Consider the following 25,161-nt stretch of genomic DNA (forward strand, 5'->3'; position numbering starts at 1 on the left):
AAGGTGTATACAACTTGCTTAACTGCACATGTGCCAGGAAGACACAGTAAGAGGAGAGCACATGGCACCTGTATGAGATTTCAGCGCTAGTGTGCATACACAGTGGGAAGTGGCAAGCCGAGGTAAGAACAGGTTATGGCAGTGACCTGCTGACTTGAAGGGCTCTTGGCGCTGCCTCTTTGACTCGAGGCGGATGATTTGCATACTTGGCGTGCAACTTTCAAAGGAAGAATTTCTGTCAATGCAAAAAGGCTTTTTGGGGGGTAAAAGCATGTGTGCTCTGCATGTGTCATGCTGCTTAACACAGGCGGCAGATTGAAAATAATTTTTCAGGTGACAGGTCCCCTTTAAGTGTGCATGTGCTCTCAATAGCGAGAGGATAAGAAGCTACTAACATACAACTATGGTGGCTTCTTATCTCCCTTGAAAAGAAAAAAGCAAAGATTGGGCATGTTGAGATTCAATATGTCCGATCTTTTCACTGACATCTGCATCAGAGGAAGTCTGGACATATCCCCATAAGCACTGGATGCTCAACAGTCATGTCAATGTTTGTATAATGTGTATTGCCGCCTTTAGTTTCAGGCAGCTTCCTACAGTCACTTCTGCTGTCTACCCACAATCTTCCCCTATCTTCATGTTATCTCTTTACCTTCAACTGATAATAGTAGGTCCTAACATAACTGCCAATGTGTACATTTCCACTACCTTTTCCCACTATGTATAACCTGGTCATAAACAGAATCCATTTCTCTCTTTAGAGAATATTGTACAGTGTTGTCAGCTACTCAAACCCTAAATCCCATTTTGTACGCATATCCCTAGCACACTCTTGAGTACATTTCTTTCACGTGTGGTAAGTTTTTCAGTAACTTTGCCTTGTATAGTATTTGAGTCTAAAAGTTTTTCTTAAGGGTTGGAGCTGCAGGGAGGACTCCGACCAGACCAATTGGGCATTGCTCATCAGAGTATATGAGATCACATTATAAACCAATCACCTGCTACATCTGTATGTTCCAACGATGCAGATTTTCAGTCCGGATTCTGCATTAAAAATCTGCACCCGTGTGCAGTACAGTACATGTGCATTGGGTTTTTAAAATCTGTGCAGATTTTAGGACTTGTCATGGACCAGGGACATTGATTTTACGCTTTGCAATGCAAAGCAGCCACCTAATCTGCTGTGGAAAAAGCTTCAGTACATTTGGATGTACCCAGATGTACCAAGGGCTGGACAAGGGCAGTGCCCGAAATGAAGATTCGTTAGAGGGAACCTGTCATGTCCTATGTATATAGGAAGGGACCACGGGATAGGTTTTTTGTGTTAACCTGGTTTCGCATTACTTTACTGTCCACCCTGGAAGCTGATGCTCAGTGCATTGAGCAGACTCCTCTATGCTTTCAGCGCATGCAGAGATGTATTTGCTCAATGCACTAAGTGGCGGGGAGCTGGGGAAGTATAAAAAGCACATCCCCCATCCTATGAAGGCTTCCTGTCCACGGGCGAGTTTTCATTGCGTTCCCCGCGGCGATAATCCATCCGTGGGGAACACAGTGAAAGCTCTCCATAGCGTTGCTATGGAGAGTGCTTCCCCCCTGTCCACGAGCGGAGAATCATTGCGATTCTCCGCAGCTGGCAAATCACAGCATGCTGTAATTCGCCGCGATTCTCCACGGTCAGCCTATCTATCAGATAATGCTGACAGCGGAGATCCATCTGCCGGCTCCCGCTCCTGGACGGCGGCTCCCGGGGCGGAGCCAAATCTGCGACACAACCTCCGCACAGGTTGCAGCGCAGATATGAACGTGGCCTAACAGTGACACTGTACTGATGACCTTAATAGTATTTGGTTTTAGTCATGTGACATTAGGTACTATGTTCAATTTGCCAGTTAAAAGATCAACATACAATTTTGCTTATCTTGGCAGTTTGTGTGTACTTTGTCCAATATGCCTTTACAAAAGGTTTCCGAGGTAGAGCGTCAGTTCCAGTGAATTTTAAGGCTATCTTTGACATTTTATTTAAGGGAGGAAACTGAAGAGTGTATTTTCATGCAGTTCCCATGCATCCACACCCCCTGCTTTGCATTTTCCGGAGTGGCCCAGACTTGCTAGTTGGCTGTAAACCACACTGCGTAGGAGACTGATGATTGATGGTCTTGAGACTTATGTCAGTCACCTGAGGAATGTTAGAGAATGTTCAGAAATCTTTAAATCATTTTCGGGACGGGTTTTATTACCTGTTCCAGTAATTGCTGCATAAACTATATATACGTTAAAACCTGCTACTAGTATCCGTACGCTAGTGTAACTTGTCACAGAACGTTAAAAAGTAATGGTTTTCTAGTCTGAAAGGGGTTGTCTGGTTACCAGACAATACTCACCCAATAGCTGTGTCTTAAAATAAAAAGAGCAGTAGTTACCCTCCTCTGCCACCACAATCCAGCGCTGCAGCCACTGTGGTCCCAATGTGTGTTGTGGTAGATGTCACCAGAAATCAGGTGACTGCTACAGCCAATCAGAGGTTGCAGCGTCGCCGCCCTTTCTTCTGACGTCAGCACTCACATCCTAGGTGCCATGATGCCAGGAGTTCAGAACAGCGACGCTGCTACGGTCAGGTGACTTCCATCATCCACAACAAAAATTGGGAGGCTTGCAACCCCTTTAACACCACAAAAGTCTTTGTAAAGTAATTGAAAGGGTAAATGAACTGTGGCATAGAAAGTTGTTATAACACGGTAAAACACATTAAGGTTTGCTGAATCTGTACATGTAGTAATCCCGTATAATCCAAATCCTAGTCCCATTAGGGATAATGTTGCATACAATCTTGGTAAAGAAGTGTCCAGTTATGAATTATTAATAATTTGTTGTCTAACATGTTCTAATTGAAAATCACTTGCGAAGTATTAAAGGTATCAGGACTTGAACCCAGGAGCTCCCTACAGTGCTGTTCAGAGTTGGATAGCTTCCCTGCATGACCTTGTCCATGTTTCCTTGCCCTTGGCCCAGTTCCCTGTTTTGGCTCCGCCCTGTTCCTGATTGGACACTCTATAAAAGCCTGGCCCTTCCACTTCCTCATTGCATTATTATTGTCCTCCCAGACAATAGTCAAGCTTCACCTTCTGCCTTCTCCTCCGTACTGCGAATTGATATTACCCATTACCACCTTTGGCTTACCTCTGACTACTCTATCTATCCGCTCAGGTTACAACAGGAAGGCTCCGAACCGGCACCAGACACAAAAGGGCTTGGCCTCTTCATCGTGGTTTTCCCAGATGTATTGGAAAAAACATAAATCATCACATAAAGTTATTAGGAATTGACACTGATGTCTTAGTTCGTTAAGGCCCGCCTTCTTGTCCAGTACAATCTTCTCCACTGACTGTAAGTTCCTCTAGTCTAGAACATGGGCAATAGTGGAGAATAGAGATGAGCGAGCGTACTCGGAAAAGCACTACTCGCTCGAGTAATTTGCTTTATCCGAGTATCGCTGTGCTCGTCCCTGAAGATTCGGGTGTCGCTGCGGCTGACAGGTGAGTCGCAGCGGGGAGCAGGGGAGAGCGGGCGGGAGAGAGGGAGAGAAAGATCTCCCCTCCGTTCCTCCCCGCTCTCCCCTGCAGCTCCCCGCTCCGTGCCGGCACCCGAATCTTCAGGGACGAGCACAGCGATACTCGGATAAAGCAAATTACTCGAGCGAGTAGTGCTTTTCCGAGTAGCTCGCTCATCTCTAGTGGAGAAGCATGTTACCTGACATGTCCATTACTGGCCTCTATTGAGTATCGGTATGCATGGCTCTATTCATACTCTGGTCTCCTATGCCTTTCCTAGGAGTCTTACAAGCAACATCCCTTCTTAGATTAATTTTTTCCAGTTTCTCTCAAATTTCAATTTTGTAGTGCATGTGCCTTTTTAAAAGGGTTTCCAATTGCAGACTGATATGACTTTTAGATGATTCGGCTGTGGGCGGACAGTCAGTTGCTCTGCAGAAGCCATTACAGGAAAAATGCTGAATTACATAGTGGCCGCTCACATGTGTCTGCCAGAGCAAGAGCGCCTGTTTGGTGGAGGCGCTCCACTGTGGTTTATAAAAGAGTCTTGTGGGGGGACCCCATCTATAAGGCCCAATAGGGAGCATGGATAGGGATTGTCCAGATAGGACAACCCTTTTAAGATTTGTATGTGTATTTGTATCATAAAGTAAATGATAGGAAAAAGTGTAGCAATTTAATCTTAAAACAGAATTAATTAGTCTCCATAATATTTTCCTACTGCAGCCTCTTTTATGTATCACTGTTACTAGGAATATCCAGTAGCATTAGGTTTATATTACAGTTTCTGACTTCCTGTAGCATTAATCATTTAAGCATGGCCAACTTCACTGTCAGCAATCACGATCTGATCCTTATTTTATGACGGTATAAAATGTGGCTTTAATCGAGGAATGCGTGCCCGTTTTCCTAACAGTGCAGTAGCTTATAATTCAGATCCTCCAGAACAGCATATGATACAAAAATATAAAAGTCAAATAATGTTTCTTTTCTTTCCCTATATGTTTATCATACAGGGATGCTGAAGCACTGAATCTCCTGGGATACTTTAGGCAATCTTCCCTAAGATCCTAGTGAGTCTCACTCTTCCAAAGGGAGAAAACTGATTCTAAGGTGTTTTCAGTCCTTTACCCCTTCATAACCAAGCCTCTTTGCACCTTTAATGATCAGGCCAAATTTTGAAAATTTGGCATATGTCACCTTAACAGTGAATAATTCTGTAAAGGTTTCACACATCCAAGTTATCCTGATGATTTTTTTGCCACATATTGTACTTTATTTAGGTGATAAAAGTAGACCGATACGCCTTATTGGGGAGAAAATTTTCCCTGGTGGACAATATGGGAGTAAGCTGCTAAAACATCTATTTGTACTTTGTATAAAGACAATTGAATCTTAATGTTTTGGTACCATACATTAGATTTACTTCACATATTAAGTCCCACTGTTTCCTCTCATTAGCCCCTCTTATTAACTCCTAGTGTAACTCCACACTAGGTACCTTTTATCCATATTTTTAGGACTGCCCTAACATTCAGTGTTTTTGGTTAGACATTAGATTACCTATAAGAGCTAACCCACATCACAGGTGTCTCGCTAGCCAAGCCAGAATCCTACTGCACATTGATGAGGGGCAAATACCCTGAAACAGCTGTCTGTGTATGCATTCTGGCTTGACTTTCAATTCCCAGTCATTGTTATAAGGCTTGTATAAAGAGTCTAACATTGACTTGCAAGAATGCTGCCTTCTAATAGGTGGCGCTGCAGAGATATATTGTTCCTTCTCCCTTGTTTGCATATTACCCAGAGGAGCATGAATGGCCTTATAAGTCTCCTCACTCACCGTCTAGGTGCTCTCTTATGGAGAAAAGATAGTGTTCTTGACCCACATCACAGGCCTCTCACTAGCCGAGCTAGAAACCTACTGCACACTGATGAAGGGCAAACACCCCGAAACAGCTGTCTGTATATGGATTCTGGCTTGAATTCCTAGCCATTTTTACAAGGCTTGTATAAAGAGTCTAACATTGACTTGCAGGAATGCTGCCTTCCAATAGGTGGTGCTGCAGAGGCATTGTTCCATCTCCCTTATTTGCCAAAGCTATCTTGTAACTAGACTGGCCCATAATCTAGTTATACCTCCCTAATGTCCCATCTAGGGTTCTGGGTAAGTGGTCATTCAGGCTTCTCCACATTCTTACAGCCTCATAGTATCGCATTGAAAGCAACCAAATCCTCCTACTTGGGATCTCTTTTTGAGAATATGTAATCTACAACATTTAGACTGCCTCCACAGCTACACTTAATCATCTGACTCCTTTTATAAAACCTGAGACTCCTGAACTCGGCATAATTCGAATGCTTCAAATAACATTTTACCCGTTCTGTGATGCTGTGACAATTCCCTTCCCCTTATATTCTTGTTATCTCTTCTTCTTTCATTTCTTTCCAGTATGTTTTTGTGTCTTGGCTTTGGTAAGTCTGTTTACATTTTTTCAGACTTTTTGTTTTTATATACCTGGTGTTTACAGGGAATACTCTCGTCACCCACTTGATGATTGTTGCCCACGTCTCATATGCGTATGCTTTATGTATGATTGATATGCAACCACTATTGGTCTGCACATCTGGTCTTCTTGCATACGTTTTACTTAGCAGGCAGAGACTGACATCCCTGAATTACTTGTGGGCAGGGACCTTGTTCTTAGGATCATTACAAATGTTCAAAGTGTCATTAATCATTTGAAGTAGAAGATGTAGGTAAACATGTTATGAGGATAGTACATGTCCTACTCTTAGAACACCGATGTGAAAGCTGTCAGTGAGTCATGAGCTCGGCTCGCAGGTTGTTTATTTTGTTTAGTGGATGAAGAAATTGTACCTTTTTTAAAATCTACGGTGAAGAGTATAAAATGCAGGTATCATAGTCCTTTTTGTAAATATGTAAAGGAATCTAAAAGGAGACGATGATGATTTATTTTTAGGGACATGTCTTCTAAACAGAAGTACCTTTTGTATTTGAAATTCTCTTGTGAAAAATATTCACAAAGAGCGTGCAATAGAATACTGAAGGGCAAAGGTGTCATCTTGTACTTTTTGCCAGCAGAAGTGGTTCACTGGACCATGATGTATATGATGTGGTACTAGGAATGCTATCTTTTCTCATTAGCGAGAGAGTGAGGGGACTTATAAGGTCATTTATGCTTCTCTGGGTAATATGCAAATAAGGGAGATGGAACAATGCCTCTGCAGCGCCACCTATTAGAAGGCAGCATTCCTGCAAGTCAATGTTTGACTCTTTATACAAGTCTTGTAACAATGACTGGGGATTGAAAGCCAAGTCAGAATCCATACACAGATAGCTGTTTCGGGTCGTTTGCCCCTCCTCATTGTTTATTAGGTTTCTGAGGAGCATAAATAACCTTATAAGTCTCCTCACTCATCTTCTAGGTGCCCCTCCCTAATAAGAAAATATAGCATTCCTGACCCACGTCACAGGCCTCTCGCTACCCAAGCCAGAAACCTTTTACACACTGATGAGGGGCAAACACCCAGAAACAGCTGTCTGTATATGGATTCTGGCTTGGCTTTCAATTCCCAATCATGGTTACAAGACTTGTATAAAGAGTCCAACATTAACTTGCAGGAATGCTGCCATCCAATAAGTGGTGCTGCAGAGGTATTGTTCCATCTCCCTTATTTGATGTGGTGCTAGTAACAGATTTTTAGATCTTGCTCTTTTAGCCTTTAGTGATGGCTAATACGACTTTTTACTGACTTCAATAATGAACTTCAAGTCTGCGCATACGTCTTTTGAAGGCTGTGGCTTAGCTGACAGCAACTGCCAGGAAGGGAGAAAAGTCAGATTCTGGCAGTTCAACCCCAACTGCAGCATGTAAGCAGATGGGAAAGGGAGAGGGTTCCTTTTGTCGCCCATTGGCACTCTACAATGTGATCGCAGGTACCAATAGGTTCCCATGGCAGACGGGAACCTGACAAAGACCCTGCCCCTGGGAAAGTCAAATAGACTGATAATACTAGCCCCTTTAGAGGCTAAAAAAAAAGTGTCAAAAAAATTCAATAAAGATTTTGATTTAAAAAAAATTGTTTAAAAAAAAAAATGCAATAAAAGTCAGTCCAAAATCGCATGTATTCCAGAAGGATACCAATAAAAATGCCATGGGTGTTAGAATGTGATGATGGAGAAATTTTTTTTTGTTTTAACATGTTTTTATAGTGCTAAAGTAGTAAAAAATAAATCTATATAAGCTTGGTATCACACTAATTGTGCTGATCCAGATAAGATAATTATCATTTCATTTTTACTGAATGGTGAATGCAGTGAAAACAAAACCTAAACAGCGATGGGAATTTTCTATCTTCTTCTCACAAAACAATTATTAAAAATTATACAATATATGTGGTGCCATTTAAAAGCATCCTCATGGCTTTATCCATAGGTTATGGTTCTTGCAATGCGACATTGAAAATCTTTAAAGCACAATAGGCTGGTCACTAACTGCTTAAATCCTAGAATTGTGAACAAAAAATGGTACAAAACACAAACTGTCAAATGCAATACTCTGCTCTGCTACATGCACTGTAGAAAAAATGGCAAACAAGAAATTCCTTCCATTGTATTGAAGTTAAGACCAGGGTGTCTTACGCCGGTCCTACTATGAACCCTGTTGGAGTGAGATGCGCCAAATGTATTAGGAGGCCTTGAGCCGGAGTAGATTTCTGAAACGCAGAAAAGGAAAATATGAACAGACAAAAAAAAAAAAACACAGAAAGCGGCCATATACTTACTGATAAAACCACCGCATCCCTCAACATGCAGACAGCCAAACTGCTATATGGAGGAGGTGCAAGTACTGATGAACAGACACTCATTAGTATCCTTCCTCTTGTATCGGTAGATTAGTAAGTATATGGGCGCTTTCTATGATTTTTTTTTTTTTTTAAGATGATTTCTGGTATAATTTTATACTAGTTTCCAATATAAATTCTATTTGTCTTCCATGCTGGACATCCAAGGTGCAATCTAAGCCACACTCTCCCTCAAAACGTGTCATGAGAGGAGTAGAAGTTTTCAAAAAGGTGTACATTTTTTTGTGCAGAAAAAGGCATGCACCAAAATGTGACTTTTTTTTTATACCACCTTTTTGGTTTGATTAAATTCCCCTCAATGTCTCCCAACACACACAATAATTCCTGTGTGCACCTATGTTCTTGTAGGGTTACTAAACCCTTGACGGTAATGAGCAGAGCAACTTTGAGTAAATTCCCACTTCCGCTGTTCTGCATATGCCCAAGAACAGAATATTACTTACGCCAGCATCTTCCTCGTCCAACACGCAAGGAAGTGGCTACTGCAATTTCCTGCTTGGCGATGGTTGACCTGAGTTCATCTGGTTTGTCATTGTGTATATTATCTGGAGCCTAACAGGTTGCATCACTACAATGTCACCACCTAACAAATTGAGGAACTGTCCGGAGAAATTGTGGTTTAACTTACAGAAATGAGTGAGTGGCATAAACCATAGGTACAGCTTGTCATCCTCAGCCATGCGGAAGATAGAAGTCATCTAATCATTACTGTGCTGTCTTTCACAAGCTTGTAAGGGCAGAATTCTAACAATATAGGATAATCATTCTAATCTACTATACGTGTAACCAGTAACGACCACCATAAACTGCTGCTTGTTTCCATATGTGGCTACATGTAGCTGTCATGCGGTTGCAGCAAACTTTAACACATAAGTCACAGAAAGTGTCAAGTTGAAGTTTGCTTGAACTGCACACAATTGTGATCTACAGATTCCCTGCATTATTCATATGTGCTTCCTAAATGGTGATCTTACGACTGGCCTACCATCGTTGGGCGCCTTTAGAGATTTATTTATTTTTTATTCAATGCACAGTGGTATATTTTTTTTCTTTCTGCGCTTTATTATTTCTTTAATAAACTTTTTAGTACCAAAAATGTTGTAGCATGGAGTAAATCTGCAAGTTTCCATCCAGAAATTGCAGTGCAAAATAGAGTATTGGAATAAACAATCCCGTGAAAAGTATTTGGCTGTGTTCATATGTCCCCTAATATTGCGTATTTATGACAATGACCAATAGCTTACCCACTAAATGTACTGTAATAGTTTAGTCCCCATATATGTATACGGCCACATCTCTGCGCGGTCATGTGACCAGAGCCTAGCGGGGAGGACCTTAATAGTTGTGAAGTGATCTAGTGAGTATACTTTTCTGAATTTTTTTTAATATATATTGTATAGCACTTGCTAAAATAAAGTATATATCAAAGAGACACCTAAAGGCGGTACTGGTGTATCTTGACGCCACCGGAAGCTAGGGGTTTGACAGGGCTTCCATGGTGGAACGCCCCTGTCACACCCCTAGCTTCCGATTGGTGCAGGAATTTAAGGTTCTGGAAAGTCCTAGGAAGAATTTGTTCCCAGCCATGTGACTCTCCTCCACAGCCTCAGTGTAAGTTGGCAATGCAGTGCGTGCGCCGCCTGTCACTCACTGTCCCCTAGCGTTGTGAGTTCCCTGCAGCAGTCAGTAACTGTCCCCCGCGCTCTATGGGCTTCGTGCTGTAGTCCTCCTGCGGTACTCTGCTGGCTGTCGCTCTGTTATGGTCACTCCCTGCAGTTCTCTGCCGGTAGTCAGCGGCCGCCGGCACAGGCAGTGAGTCACTGTCCCCCGCACTCCCAGGTATCTCCCTCCTACTGCGGTATTCTGCGGCCGCCGGGTTTCAGTGTCTGTCCCACGGCGCTGTGGGGTCCATGCTGCAGCGCTGGCAGCTAAAGCGGTTCCCTGCTGAGGCACCCCCATCAGCGGTGAATGGGGCGCATCCGGGAAAGGAGCTTCACGGTGCTGAGGCTGCCTGACTGCAGTGGGGGCCGCGGTATGTATTGGCAATAACGCCTTCTGGCCAGCCTGTGGGGAAGGACCTTGGAGCTAGGGCAAAAATCCTTTGTTAGTGGGCTGCCAGGACCTGCAGCCCATCCCACTGTGCAACCAATCACGTACAGGGGGTGTCACCCCCATATCAATCTTGACTCCACCAGTACTTTCTGGTGGCATCAAGATACACCAGTACCCTTAAAGGCTTCTGCCCACGGACGGGTATTTTCTGCGCCATCCGTGGTGGTGTCCGCACCGTGGATCCCCAGCAAATAGCGCCCATAGCATGCTATGGGAAATTGATTCTTCCTGCACACTTGCGGAAACCAATTGCAGTTTCCACAAGCGGAGGAAAGATCGCAGCATGCTCCATTTTTTTCATGGATTCTGCATGGATGGCTTCCAGGAGTTCTAAAAAAAAACAAAAAAAAAACTGTACTGCGTATGTCCTACGTCTCGCCATGTGGGCCATCTGCAATACAGATGAAAAATGAAAGTAACAGGTACTGTTACTGATACCACCGCGGGAATCCGACCCAGCTATGTGCAGGCAGTCTAAAAGGGTTTTCCAAGTTGTTGTTTTTTTTTGGCCATGTGTAAAAATAACAAAGGGACACATACTCACCCAGCAGGACACCTGCAGCGCTGCACCTCTTTCATCCTTTCAAAGCTCTGTTTACATGCTGCAGTCAGTCTGTATACAGAACATCACAGACTGATTGCAGCCAATCACAGACCTCAGTGGTCAGAAAACCCCTTTTCAGGTGCTAAAGGAAAGTACAGTTTAAAAAAAAAAAAAAACTATAAAAATACACAAAATAAACACAATAGTCTGGCCTTCTGTTCATAACCTAAAGCATATTTGCATTGTGATTTAAAATCACATATACAAATGAATTAGTTTTTGAGTTGGCCAAACTGTGCCTGAACCAATACAGCTATACTAAACCACATGCAGTAATGTGGGAAATATTGTTGATAACGTATGGGATTCCTTGGCTGCAATTTTGGGTCCAAAATTTTATTTACAATTATTAAAGCCATATTGCAGGCAAAACGAAGAAAAGCTGCATTAGTAATTAATTAGTCCTGACCTGCCTAAGAGATTCTCTTTGAAATGAATCGGACTTTTTACTAATGCGGATTAGCTGCGAATTCCGTGGCAAACTTCATTTTGTTTTCAATGGAATCGTACAGAAAATGGGTCCCATTGGAGGTGGAAGTAAATCTGAAATTATTCATCTTTGTCTGATTTTTTATTTTTTATTTTTTTTAATGATAAAAAATGGAATTTTAACAGAGGTGTGTAGACTTTTATATCCACTGTAATTTGGTAATGATTAGAAGTTGTCTGCCTTATATGTCTATTGTACAGTGCTGATGCTCAGTAATAAGATAAGTCTAAACGTGAATATCCTTTTAAGATTTTATTTAAGATGCCTTTGAGAATTTTTAACATTTAAGCTTCTGTCATTAAGGCTTTATTCCCACGGGCATTTTATCACAGTGATTTTGCCGCAATAAAACGCCAGCTGAAAATTGCGCCCACCTGATGTATTCCAATGCATTTATTCAGATGGGTGATTTTGGTGGGCGTAAAATCGTCCGACTGGATAAAATAGCGCACATGGTGCGCATTCCGGTCGGACGATTTAACGCTGGCCAGAAAAGATGGGTCTGAACTTATTTTTTGGTTGGAATACCTTGGCTGGTCCTGTAGACTCCTATGGGAGCTTATGAGAGCTGCCGGAAAAGGGTGTTGGGAGGGAGTTTAGCAGCGGCTTTGCTAAGCTCCCTCCCCCTCTCCGCCCCTTGCCGGCTGCTGGCAAAGGGAGGGGGTTGCACGGAGCAGGAGATTACTAGATCCTGCCCCCTCCCCTTGCTGGCAAGGGGTGGAGAGGGGGTGGGAGTTTAACATACTAGATCCCGCCCCGTCCTGCCCCCTCAATTTACCAAAAGCTGGCAAAGGGCTCAAAGTGGTAGGGAGTTTAGCAGGGCTATACTTTCCCCCCCAGCCCCCCACCCGACTGTGTCTGGGGCTGCAGCGTTTATATGCCACACTTGGCCCGTCTGAACGGGCGTTTAAACGGGAGACACAGCCACAACTTGCTCGTGGCTGCCCCCCGTTCATGCGATTTTTCGCATGCGTTGTGTCCGTGACACGTGCGTCCGAAAGTCACGTCGCCCGTGTGAAGGAGCTCTAATATTGAGTAATAAAGGAAGATCATGTAAGGACACTAGTCTTTGGGAAATGTATACTTCTCATGTAAACAATGTCACGGACAGTGGCATTGTTCTGCCTGGGGATTTGATATTTCCTTGTTCCTGTGCAATGTTCATAAGGTAATTCATGGTTGATAAAGTATAGTTAAATTTGATGTTTCCAGTCCGTCACTCTGTAAACCAAGGAGTGGTTTGTACTCGGGCTATAGCTAAGGATACTTTTGTTTTCTGTACTTAATGAATGAGTAAACTCTTTAGAAAGTGAACGATGGTAGATGTTTGATGAAACTTGATAACCTGGGAATGTCCAAGCCAGAACAATACCTTGCTAAACAGTGTTCATTGCTGAAGTGTCACAACCTCGTTGTCAGATGGCTTTGAAGACACGGAGCATCGGCTATTTGCCTTAATATTAGGAGAAAAAAAATATTCCTATTGCAATATGACCGCTCTGTTGCCTAAATTAAACAAAGAAAAAATGAAAATTTGAAAAGGTTTCAAAAGACGGGCAACTAAAGTAATAAATGGAATGGAATACCCCAGAGAGGGTATCAAAATTGGGATTATTTCGTTTAGTAAAAAGACTGCTCAGAGGCGACTTAATAGCAAAGATCTCTCCCATCATCTATTTATACCCAGGACTGTGATTGTAACAAGGGGGTGCCCTCTACATCTAGAGGAAAGAAGGTTTCTACACCAGCATAGAAAGGGGTTCTTTACTGTCAGAGCAGTGAGATTATGGAACTCTCCGCCTGTGTGTGTGGGTGGGTGGGGGATAGGCTGAACTGGATAGATGCACATCTTTTCTCGGCCTTACATACTATGTTACTTGCCTTAAACCAATAATTTATATTTCAGATTTGTTTTTGGCAGTTTACATGCTCAGAATTATATCTGCTTCTGCTAATGTTGATGACAGATATTATGAGGGTTAGTAAACATTTATTTTTTTACATATTACGGTAATACTCATTTTAAATTTGACCCAAGTTCCTACCAAAATAATATATGTACAGGACTAAACATAATGGTCTTTTTTTATTACAGCAATTTACCTGTTTCTGTTCATATAATGAATGCTATAATGGAGGCAAACAGACCTCACGGATTTTAGTTTAACCATGGAAGGAGCACCAAAGTATTGTTGGGGCATAAAAAGTGAGACAAATATAGGTTGTATGTTCTCGCTCTAATCTGTTGGCCCAACTGTATATTGCGCTCTCTGGACTGTTCTTGAGATTTAAAGGACAGCTGACAGCATCCTTGAAGCTACTAAACCAGCAGCACGGCAGGCAGGGATGCTGACATGGGGGCAGGCTATACATGACTCTCCTACTGCTCGGTCTGTCTCTGGAGCACCGAAATCCCACTTCTTAAACTGCCGGGCACTGCATGTAAATAATGCTAGAGCTCAATGACTTCAGCAGTCAATCAAGAGGTTGACAGTTTACTGCAGAAACCCCCAACCACCATCCACTAATGTCTGCTCATCGGACCACTCTAGCGTCTTTTACTTATGACGTGTCCTTTTGCTGAATAGCAGAAAAGAAAATGTTTGTTTGCACCGGAATCCGCATTTGTTAGTTTTAGAATGTTCCTGTTTGATTATGTCATCACATTCATTATGATGACTATTATTTTTTTGTTAATTCTATTTGTATGTTTTAATAGGAAACAAGTTTTGAACATGTGAGCTATCGCTTCATTGTGGTGTATATAGTGTTTTTCTTCTCACCAAGAAGGGAAAATGTAGAAATTATATACATTTCTGATCCCAACATCTGCGCAGCAGTAGTTGCCTGTCATGCATGAATGCATTAAAGGAGTCTTGAATACAGTAAGTAGAAGGTCGGACTCAAAGGCCCTACTTTCTAGCCTGGAATTTCTGTGGAATTGGAGCTGAAAATTCCTTTAAACCAAGGTTAACTATTTAGGAAAGGTAATTTGCAGAAGGCATTGCAACAGAAGTTTACATTAAGTTTTATAGAAATAGTTGTAACATAAGTCTATAAAAGTGGGCTTGTTTTCCTGGAATGAAAGGGTTGAGTATGTGCCGATGTCTAAAAATGTTTGTTCTTTTCCATATAATGCCATGGATCGGTTTGCTATGGTGAAATCCTATAGAGGACATGTTATGGCATAGAATTAGTGGGGCTGGCTGCATGGTTCTACCATGGCGCCTGGACATGCTCTTCGTATATACAGCTCACAGTGCTCTCAATCTGTGAAGTAAGTGTTCCCCACGTCTTACTCTCAATGGGTGATGTCGGACTCGATTGAGGATCAGAATTTTTGCACAAGACCAGTAATAAATATGCCACATAGTTTTGTCTCTTTACAAATCAGTAGTAAGGTTAGGCCAGTCTCACACGACCAGATTTCTTTTGCGGAATCCGTGTCCGGCGTCCGTGTGGAGGATTCTCAGCAAACGCCATGCATTGAAAGCTGTGTACTTTCGCTTTTTCCTTCACAGTCACAGAAAGGAATTGCGATTTTTCCACAAGCGGAGGAAAGACCATGGCATGATCTATTTTGCTGCGGACTCCACATGGATAGCCTCCATTGAAGTCAATGGAAGCCGTCCAACCCACAGCCCATCCGCAATTGACATTGCAGATAGGCCGTGGGTATCCACGTCATCCCCTAACGACGGCACGGGAAATACAAATATTTAAAAAAAGAAAAAAGTCTGTTCTGCACATGACCGATGGCGAACGTCCGCAGTGCAGGAAAAGAAGGTATGCAGGGTCGCCGGCTGCGGTCAGACGGATTCCGCTGCGGGCTCCGACTCGTTTGTGTGAGACTGGCCTTACACATAAGTTATTGTGTACCATACTTTGTGCATGTGTATGAGAACGATATAGTCAACTGGACTGAGGGCAGAGCAGGGCTACCGAGGTAATTAAGAGTATAGGTCGCTTGCCGTAGCAAGACAGACCAGCATATTTAAAGGGGTTCTGTCAGCAAAATAAAAAATTTATACTCCCCTATGGCTTACTGGGACTTTCACCACAAACCTGATGCTCTCCTGATGTCCTTTCGGCAGCCTTTATATCGCAGTGCAGAAGCTGGCAAAGTTCCAGCTTCCGCCACTGCTTCAACCACTGCCGGACGGCAAGTACTGCTGCCTGGGTTAGTGTTTGATGCGTCACAAGTGATGCGTCTCCCACTGACTGGCCTGGCTGCATATAACCTGTGACATCCTTGGAGAGTTAACGGCGAGTGCGCATGCGTCCCCCTTCCCGGCGCACTTGCGCACTCGTTGTTGACTATCCGAGGACTTCAGAGGTTAGACTTGGCCAGGTTGGCGTCAGCGCGCAGATGCAAATTGGAGATGACCCCTCACGCGGCAGGTAAACAGGGAAAGGAAGAAATACAACGGGATTATGTAAGTTAAAGGGGTTGTCCCGCGCCGAAACGGGTTGTTTTTTTTTTCAACAGCCCCCCCCGTTCGGCGCGAGACAACCCCGATGCAGGGGTTAAAAATAAAAACCGCACAGCGCTTACCTGAATCCCCGCGCTCCGGTGACTTCTTACTTACCTGCTGAAGATGGCCGCCGGGATCTTCTCCCTCGGTGGACCGCAGGGCTTCTGTGCGGTCCATTGCCGATTCCAGCCTCCTGATTGGCTGGAATCGGCACGTGACGGGGTGGAGCTACACGGAGCCGCTCTCCGGCATGAGCGGCCCCATTCAGCAAAGAAGACGACCCGGACTGCGCAAGCGCGTCTAATCTGGCGATTAGACGCTGAAAATTAGACGGCACCATGGAGACGAGGACGCTAGCAACGGAACAGGTAAGTGAATAACTTCTGATAACTTCTGTATGGCTCATAATTAATGCACAATGTACATTACAAAGTGCATTAATATGGCCATACAGAAGTGTATAGACCCACTTGCTTTCGCGGGACAACCCCTTTAACTTAGTTTTTTTTAACGGTTTTCTTTCAACGGGTTAGAATGTACAGGGATGCAGGGCATTTATAAATATATCAATTTTACCATCATCATAGATGGGGCTTCTTTACTGTAAGAGCAGTGAGACAATGGAATCCTCTACCACAAGATGATGTGCTGGTGGATTCACTGAGCAAGTTCAAGAGGGGCCTGAACATATTTCTCGGACAGCATAATTTTATAAGCTAATAGTAGGAGATTTCTGGGGATGGGACTCCAAGAATTTATTCTGATTGTCAGATATGGATTTGAAAAGTATTCCTCCCTCCCCCCCATAATATGGGGTAGTTGACATTCACCTAAATGTTTTTTGTATATTCTAAAAAGCATGAAAGGTCACTTTAAGAATTTCCATCTTGTCCCAAAATATATAGATATGCTTTGTAGCATTTTAGTTTATTCTATATTTCTAAGTGAAAATGGTAACGTTACATTTTTATGGCTGAATTCCACTTTCATCAACTGTAAAATCTTATGTACAAACAAGAGTGCTTCAATTCTTACATTTATTTAGATATGCAAGTAGGATCATTTGTGACTTCCAACCATGGTAACTTTTATGGTTGTACTGCCATGTTTGTTCTGCTTTTCAGTTTTTAAAAGCCATTGGGCACTTCTTGGGTTACTTTAAGGCTCTGTCAGAAGTTTCTGTGCTGCTTTTTCTAAATGGATGTTTTCTGGAATACTTAAATTTGACCCTTTTCCTTACTTGCTTCCCTCTGCCAGAGATACTATCAGACTATCGGAAGGCAATTTCATTTTAGGGTTTATTTTCCATGTTTGCTTGGTCAGTGCAATTCTTGGACCACTTGTGGGGTCCCCTACTAAATGTCTCCTATATTTAAAGTTAAATTGCTAAAACTACGGAAAGGCTAATTTTTTATTAGTGTGTGTGTGTGTGTCTAATTATTGTTTTTCTGCACTTTTGTTGGTAAATGGTAGATTAATCTGTCTTTCTACCAAGATTTCAAATCTACCTTTTTTGTGATTTTTGCCTTCCATGAGTATTTAAAGAAAGTAACTGGCATGGTTGATACCTTGTCTTAGCTTTCCTTTTTATTACATTCTGCTTTGCTTTTTTGTTTAGGCTGTCAATATTGTTGAATATTCTTCTGATGATCCACCTGATGAACCTACTGCTCCAGTTGATGAAAATGGTTTGAGCTTGGGAGGAAAATCAGTAAGTGACTGGTTGAAAACCGCACAGGTTCTGCTCCAAACACCAGAAAAGAAAGCAGATGTAAAGTTTAAGACTCCAGAGGACTCTGCCAAAAAGAAAAAACGCTTCCTTAGGTAAGTCTTTTTCACTTTCAAACCTCCTTATTTTTATTTAATTTCTTACTGTTGTGCGAAATGTCAGTGATTAAGAGATCGAGGAAATAACAGGATGCAAAACAAATACCAGACTCCGAAGTGTGTGGTTACATCTAAAGTAAAAGATAGAGAGTTTAAGCTTACTTCTTTGAGGGGTTCGTAATGACCAGGTTAGCCTTTACAATAAAAGCACGTTCCATCCAGAATTATTTTAGAAGAGTAGATGCTCTTCTCCTCTTTATTCTAAATACATTAAGATAGTAAAGTACAGTATAGAAAGTGCAGCGCGTTTCAGTGGCCTTTATAACTTGGCTGCCTCCTTTAATAAGCACAAACTGTTTTTGCCTAGAGCATTCCATAAATGCTCCCGGTCACTTTGGACATTGATAGGGATCCACTGGTTGAGTAAACAACCATAATTGTATCTTTAGGCAAACAAGGCTCAGCGGTGTTGCAGGCTGCTCACACCAGGTGAATCCCATTTATTTTATGCATCTCCTATAATCTCCTTCTGTGGCGCTATCCTCAAACTGATATGGTTAAGATGCAAGTCAGATAATCCTACTGAACTAAATTAGCTGTTCAGAAATGCTTAGTCACCCTCTAGTGCTGGGACAAAATTAGTCCCAGGATAGGAGGGATGGTAGTAATATTACTTGGCGCTCTTCCTTTGCACTATTGGCCCCCAGATGCACCGACTCTCATGGCCTCTCTCCTGTCTTGCAAGATGGTGGCCCTGCAGCTGTCACTATCCAGTGCACACTATGCACTGGTAGTCTCAGGCTCTTCATGCTGCTTTGATTGGCCAGCCCTGTTCACATGAGCAGTACGGCAGCCATCATACAAGACAGAACAAAGGACATGGGAATCGGGGAACTACAGCATAAAGGAAGAGTGCCAGGCAATATTACACCTTTCTCAACTCCAGTCTCAGGATTCATTTTGTACTGACCAGAAGGTTGCTTTAGCATATTACAATTTTGATAATTATAAAATGTCAATATTAGCAGTTGAATACAATATTCTCGTTAAAGGGGTTGTCTCGCGAAATCAAGTGGGGTTATACACTTCTGTATGGCCATATTAATGCACTTTGTAATATACATCGTGCATTAAATATGAGCCATACAGAAGTTATTCACTTACCTGCTCCGTTGCTAGCGTCCCCGTCGCCATGGTTCCGTCTACTTTCGGTGTCTTCTTGCTTTTTTAGACGCGCTTGCGCAGATGGGTCTTCTCCCTTCGGCTCCGCTCGGCAGCATCGGCGTTTTGGCTCCGCCCCCTGGTACGCATCATCGCGTAGCTCCGCCCCCATCACTTGCCGATTCCAGCCAATCAAAAGGCTATATATATATACCGACCAGCCATAACATTAAAAAATGCCTGTTTAATATTGCACAGGTCCCCTTTTACTGCCAAAGTAGCTTTGACCTATTGAGACAAGGACTCCACAAGACCTCTGAAGGCATCCGCTGGCATTAAGCCTTAGCAGCTGATCTTTTAAAGCTTTGTTCACAGCATGTTTTTGTCTCTATCCACGGGTCCTGTCACAATGTATGTTTAAAATCCCCAAAACCGAACCCTTGGACAGAACCTATGTTGAGCATTATAGAAAACTGCTGAAACACAGACCAATAGGCCTGTTTCGATAGGTTTCCATTCATTTGTGCCATTCTGTGCCGGAAAGAAAAGAGGTGGTCTACCACTAGTGAATCGAAGAGTGTGTGCACCGAGACTTATCATATTGTAAATTTTATGTACCAAAGGGGGTTTTCGGCCCAGCAATCACAAAACCTAATCCAATCTCCATAAAGACATTACATTACAAGACTTGAGTCCTCTTTTCATCCAAAGTGACCTAATATTTGCTGACCGGATTTAGACACGTGACTTGTCACAATGGATGGCATATCAACATCTACGGTATAGACTTTGAGTATATGAGTGAGCTACAGTTCTGGAACCCAGTATTAATTCACGTAATTAGTGTTGCATGCACTATATTTGTAATGATTACGCACGTCATCGAGAAAGTAAGTGCAGCTAATAAACTACCCCAGTTTAGCCATAACATTAAAATCAGCTATCCAGTATTGTGTAGGTCCCACCCATGCCACCAAAACTAATCAAATTTTGTAAAATTGTGGACTCCACAAACTTCTGAAGATATCCTCTGGTATCAAGCACCAGGACGTTGGCAGATCTTTAAAATCCTGTAAGGTGCATATTTTATGGATTAGACTTTCTTATTCCAAAAATATTTGTCTCTGCGTTAATTACCCCCATAAATGCCTTATAAAAATAACAAAGTTTCTGCTTGTTGTTCATCCTACTTCCTAAAGAAAGAGAATAGAAAGTGCTCAAAAAGTTGACTGTTCCCCAAAATGGTACCAGCAAAAATATCAATTCATTCCACAAAAAAAACAAAACTCCCACACAACAGAAGAATAATACAGTTTGGACTATAGTATTTTTATTGGGTAAACATAGTAAAATATAAAAATAAACTATATAAATTTGGTAGTGTTATAATAATACTGACTCGCATAAAAGTTAATGAAGGGAATTTACGAAGTCTGGCATTTTCTTCGCTGGGCATGGTTAGATTTTTTCCAGTGCCCAGTGTACTGAATACATGAAGAGGTGTATGCCTGTTCATGCATTCCACATATCCTCCACACCTCCATGCACCTTCATAGAAATGTATGCCTGGTCCTGACCAGGCGTACATTTCTGGCATAATTCTTGCTGCTTTGTGGCATAAGTAGTTATATATCTGTCAGTTTGGGGTGACCATGCCCCCTCACAACAGCCCAGACCACTTTTTAGAAAAGTGCGGGATCGGTGCAGGACAACAAAATATTTGTTAATTTTCTACGCCAAAATTCTGGCACAGTAAGTAAATGCCCCCCAATGTCATTCGTTTGAGTTATGTTGCACACTAGGACAACAGATAGGATGTTTCTGAACTATAGAATCAGGTTAATAAATATTACATTTTTACTTCTCTGTTAACTCCTGCTTTTGTTACGGGAGAAAAGGATTAAAATTCTAATTGGACAAAAAAAGTAATTATCAAATTTCACATCCACGTTGCATTAGGTCCTGTGAAACACTTAAAGGGTTAACAAACCTCTATATGCTCTTTTGAACTCTTTGAGGGGTGCAGTTTTTTAAAATTGAATGCTTTATGGAGGGTTTCTCATATGTGTGTGTCCCTTCAGAACTGAATTGGTTTCTCTTTAACATACAGGTTTTGTAAAATATCCTAAAAATAAGAAATATTGCAACTATACAAAAAACAACCGTAAAGTCATTTAGATGAGTAAATCATTCCAAAGTTATTACCATCTAAAGTGACACAAAGGAAGCAAAAAACTGTCTGCGACCGGAATGGGTTAATGTATTTGCCTTTTCATTTGTTTTGGTAACCTGATTTGATATTTTTGTTCTTTTGGAGATCAGTTACATTCCATGCTATTTCTGTTAACTTTTGGCAGTGGACGGTGGACTTTGAATTATATGTCACTTCTGAACTATTTTTTTTTTCTTTTCTTTTCCCGGGAAAATCACAAACTCCTCGTATTCCAGTATGGGAAGATGACCAATTTTGTTTTTAGCTGTTGATTAGTTTTTGAACGGAGTTATTGGCTTACATTCTGTTCAGATTATTAAGCCTTCTGGTTTTTGTAACTTCTTGAAGACAAAATATCTTTGAAAATAAAAACAAAAAACCCTCTCCCTTGCATAAAGGAAGGGCATCAGAAGGGTAATATCTGTCTATATTTGCTTAAAGGGGTTGTTTGAGATATAGTACCGGTATATATTTTTGTTTTCTAAATACAGAAAATTTGGTATAATAAAAAAAAAAAGTATATTAAACATTTAGATCCCCCACTACTACTTTTCATCTTTCCTGGGCTTTGTTTACATGGTTACAGTGGTCACATGCCTGCATACACACGTGACTGCTGCAGCCAGTCACTGGCCTCAGTGGTCTCTTGCCATACACTACAGGGTTCATGGAATCTTGGGGAGATGATACACATGATTGGAATACAAGGCTTGAAGGTTACATTTTATTTGCAAGAAATAGACCTAATAACGGGGGAAGAGGTGTTGCGTTGTATGTTAGGAAAGCATTCATCTCTACAGAGATTGAAGCTTCAGAGAATGGTAGTTCTGTAGAAACTGTTTGGGTAAGAATACAAGGAGAGAACAACAGAAAGGACACTATTGTAGGCATTTACTATAGGCCGCCTGGACAAGCAGAAGATATTGATGAACTCTTTCTACATCGGATGTAGATCAAAGAAGCATGACATAGTGATCATGGGCGATTTTACCTATCCAGACATTTGTTGGGAATCTCTCTCAGGTAAAAGTAATGGATTCAACAAATTCTTATCCGCTCTTGCCGACAACTTTATCTTCCAAAAAGGTAGAAGAGAAAACAAGGGGGATCTGCTATCTTGGACCTAATTCTTACCAACAGGGAGGGAATGGTTGAGGAATTAAGGGTGGCTGGGACGTTATGAGGCAGTCATCATGCTATCCTTGAATTTGGGGTAACAAAGGCATGAAGACCTGAGAAGACCCAGACCTCAAGGTTGGATTTTAGTAAGGTTGATTTTAATGGCCTCAGAAAGATGGTAGGAAGGATCGAATGGCCGGATGTTCTCAATGATAGAAATGTCCAAGAAGGATGGGATTTTTTTTTTTTAATTAGACTCTCAAAGCACAATTCCTAAAAGTGGGAATCATCTGAGACCAGGATGGATGAACATGGAACTCAAATACATGCTTAAAATGGAAAAAAGTTGTTTATCAAATGGAAAGTGTGGGGCACATCTAAAGAAGAATAAACTGAAGTTTGCAGCAATTGAAAGGAAAGTGTCAGATTAGCTACAGCTAATAATGAATTGAGGCGTGCAAGAGAGGCCAAAGGCATTAAAAAAAAGTTTTAAGAATATGTCAAAAGCAAAAGTAAAGTCAAAGACGTCTTAAGACATTTACTAGACGTAAATGATGAAATGGGCAAGGATGTTGTTGAGAAGGCCTAACTTTTAAAGGGAACCTGTCACCAGGTATGAGTATTGTAAAGGAAGTTATGGTGCTCATGCAGTAGATTCCCAGGAATCCAGGAAAGATCTTTTAACAAAGTATTAAATAGCATTTAAGCAAGTGCTTGGATGATAATGTAGTAATTAACTAAAGCCAGCATGACTTTGTAGCAATCATGCCAGATTAATCGAATTTCTTTCTATGACAGAATTACAGTATGGGTTGATCAGGGAAATGTGTTAGATATAATACAGTGATCCCTCGTCTATCGCGGGGGTTATGTTCCAGAGCCCCCCGCGATACGTGAAAATCAGTGAAGTAGCGGCGCTATATTTACACAAATCAATTTTCCAGGAGGAAATGCCAAACAATCGCAATAGTGAACAAACAGACCGATGCTACAATTACTGAGCCAATCAGCGCTCGATACCGATCACATTCCATCAGCAAATAGTGTGCTGTGTACAGTCTTGCGTTGGCAAGCGCTAGTGGCGTACTGTATTTCCTGTATGTACCGTCAAATTCCACGATATAGCAAAAAACTCTGCGAAAACAAAATTATATATGCTCTTTTCTAAAATCCGCGATGCACTGAAACCGCAGTCATTGAACCGCGATATAGCCAGGGATCACTATGTCTGAACTTCAGCAAAGCATTTGACAAAGTATCTAGTGCTATCCTTATTGAAAAAAAGGAATAAACATGAGATTAACAAGGCAACTTTTAGGTGGATTCACAATTGGCTGAGTGATCGTACTCAGAGTGGTCATAAAGGGTTGTGCGTTCAGTTTGGGGTACCAAGAGGTTTTGTACTGGGCCCAGTGTTTTTACATTTTTATAAGGGATCTAGATGAGTAAATCAAGGGGAAACTGATTAAATTTGCTGATGACACAAAGTTAGGAGGGATAGCTAACCTTAGGGAAGAGAGAGAGGATCTAAATAAGCTTGAGCAGTGGGCAGCGACTAACAGAATGGTATTTACCAAGGAGAAATGCAAAGTCCCAATCTGGGCAAGAAAAAATGTAAAAAGCACATACAGAATGGGAAGAATTGAGCTAAGCAGCAGCACATGTGAAAAAGACTTGTGCATACTAATAGACCATAGACTGGACATGAATCAACAGTGTGATGCAACAGCAAAAAGAGAAGCATGGGATTTAGGTTGTGTGAAGTAATTATACCTCCTTACTCTTCCTTAGGCTGGCTTCACACTGGCGATAAGAATGCGAGAGCGAGTGAAAAGGCATGAGTGGTTTTATTATCATTTGCGATGTTTCTCTCAAGCAAAGTTGCGTTTAAAAAAAAAATCTGCTATATTGCCCATTGTCTGCAATGGGGCAAACTGCAGCAACGCCAATTTAATTTAAGTCAATGGGAGAGCATTGTGCTCTCGTGCTGTGGCTGTGACAGCTGCAGCAGGGGATTCCTTCAGCCCCGCAGTCATGCAAGGCTGTTTCCATGTGAAAACGCCTCGCATCAAGGGGTTTTCAGAAGGATTACGAGGGCAATGTCGGGCCACAAATCCAAATCATGGCCCGATATCGCCCTCACCAGTGTGAAGCCGGCCTCCGTCTGATCTCATCTGGAGTTCTACCTCATTAGGGCTTTTTTTGACTTCCTTTGTATTAACACTGGGGGAATAATAGGCTAAACTGGATGGATATGTCTCTTTATTGCGGCCTAACATACTATGTTACTGTGTCCATTTCTGGGAATCCCAAATTTATGAAATGCATCAACAAACTGTAGCAAGCTTAGAGAAGAGTTACCAAGATGGTGAGCGGTCTGCAAATCGTGTCCTAATGAGGAACGGTTAAAGGATCTGGGAATGTTTCGCTCGCAAAAAAGAAGGCTGAGAGGAGACTTAATAGCTGTCTACAAATATCTGAAGGGCTGTCACAGTGAGAGGGATCAGCCCTATTCTCATTTGTACAAGGAAAGACTAGAAGCAATGGGATGAAACTAAAAGGGAGAAGACACAGATTAGAAAAAAAAATCTTAATAACCGTGATTGGAACAGGTTACCACAGAACGTGGGGAGTTCTAATTCAATGAAAGTGTTCAAACAAAGGCTGGACAAATATCTGTCTGGGATGATTTGCTGGATCCCACATTGAGCAAGGGGTTG

The 25,161-nt window shown here is 41.9% G+C and overlaps 1 protein-coding gene across 1 annotated transcript in view; it reads left to right on the plus strand.

The window, feature by feature from the left end:
* Nucleotides 1-25,161, plus strand: part of SPIDR (scaffold protein involved in DNA repair) — a 331,433-nt gene that overhangs the window by 50,877 nt on the left and 255,395 nt on the right. The window contains exon 6 of the mRNA XM_066578067.1: nucleotides 17,741-17,946. Coding sequence (XP_066434164.1) covers nucleotides 17,741-17,946 — 206 coding nt within the window. The remainder of the gene's footprint in view (nucleotides 1-17,740; nucleotides 17,947-25,161) is intronic.

Source organism: Eleutherodactylus coqui, chromosome 9, assembly GCF_035609145.1.
Source record: "Eleutherodactylus coqui strain aEleCoq1 chromosome 9, aEleCoq1.hap1, whole genome shotgun sequence".
NCBI classification, from domain to species: Eukaryota; Metazoa; Chordata; class Amphibia; order Anura; family Eleutherodactylidae; genus Eleutherodactylus; species Eleutherodactylus coqui.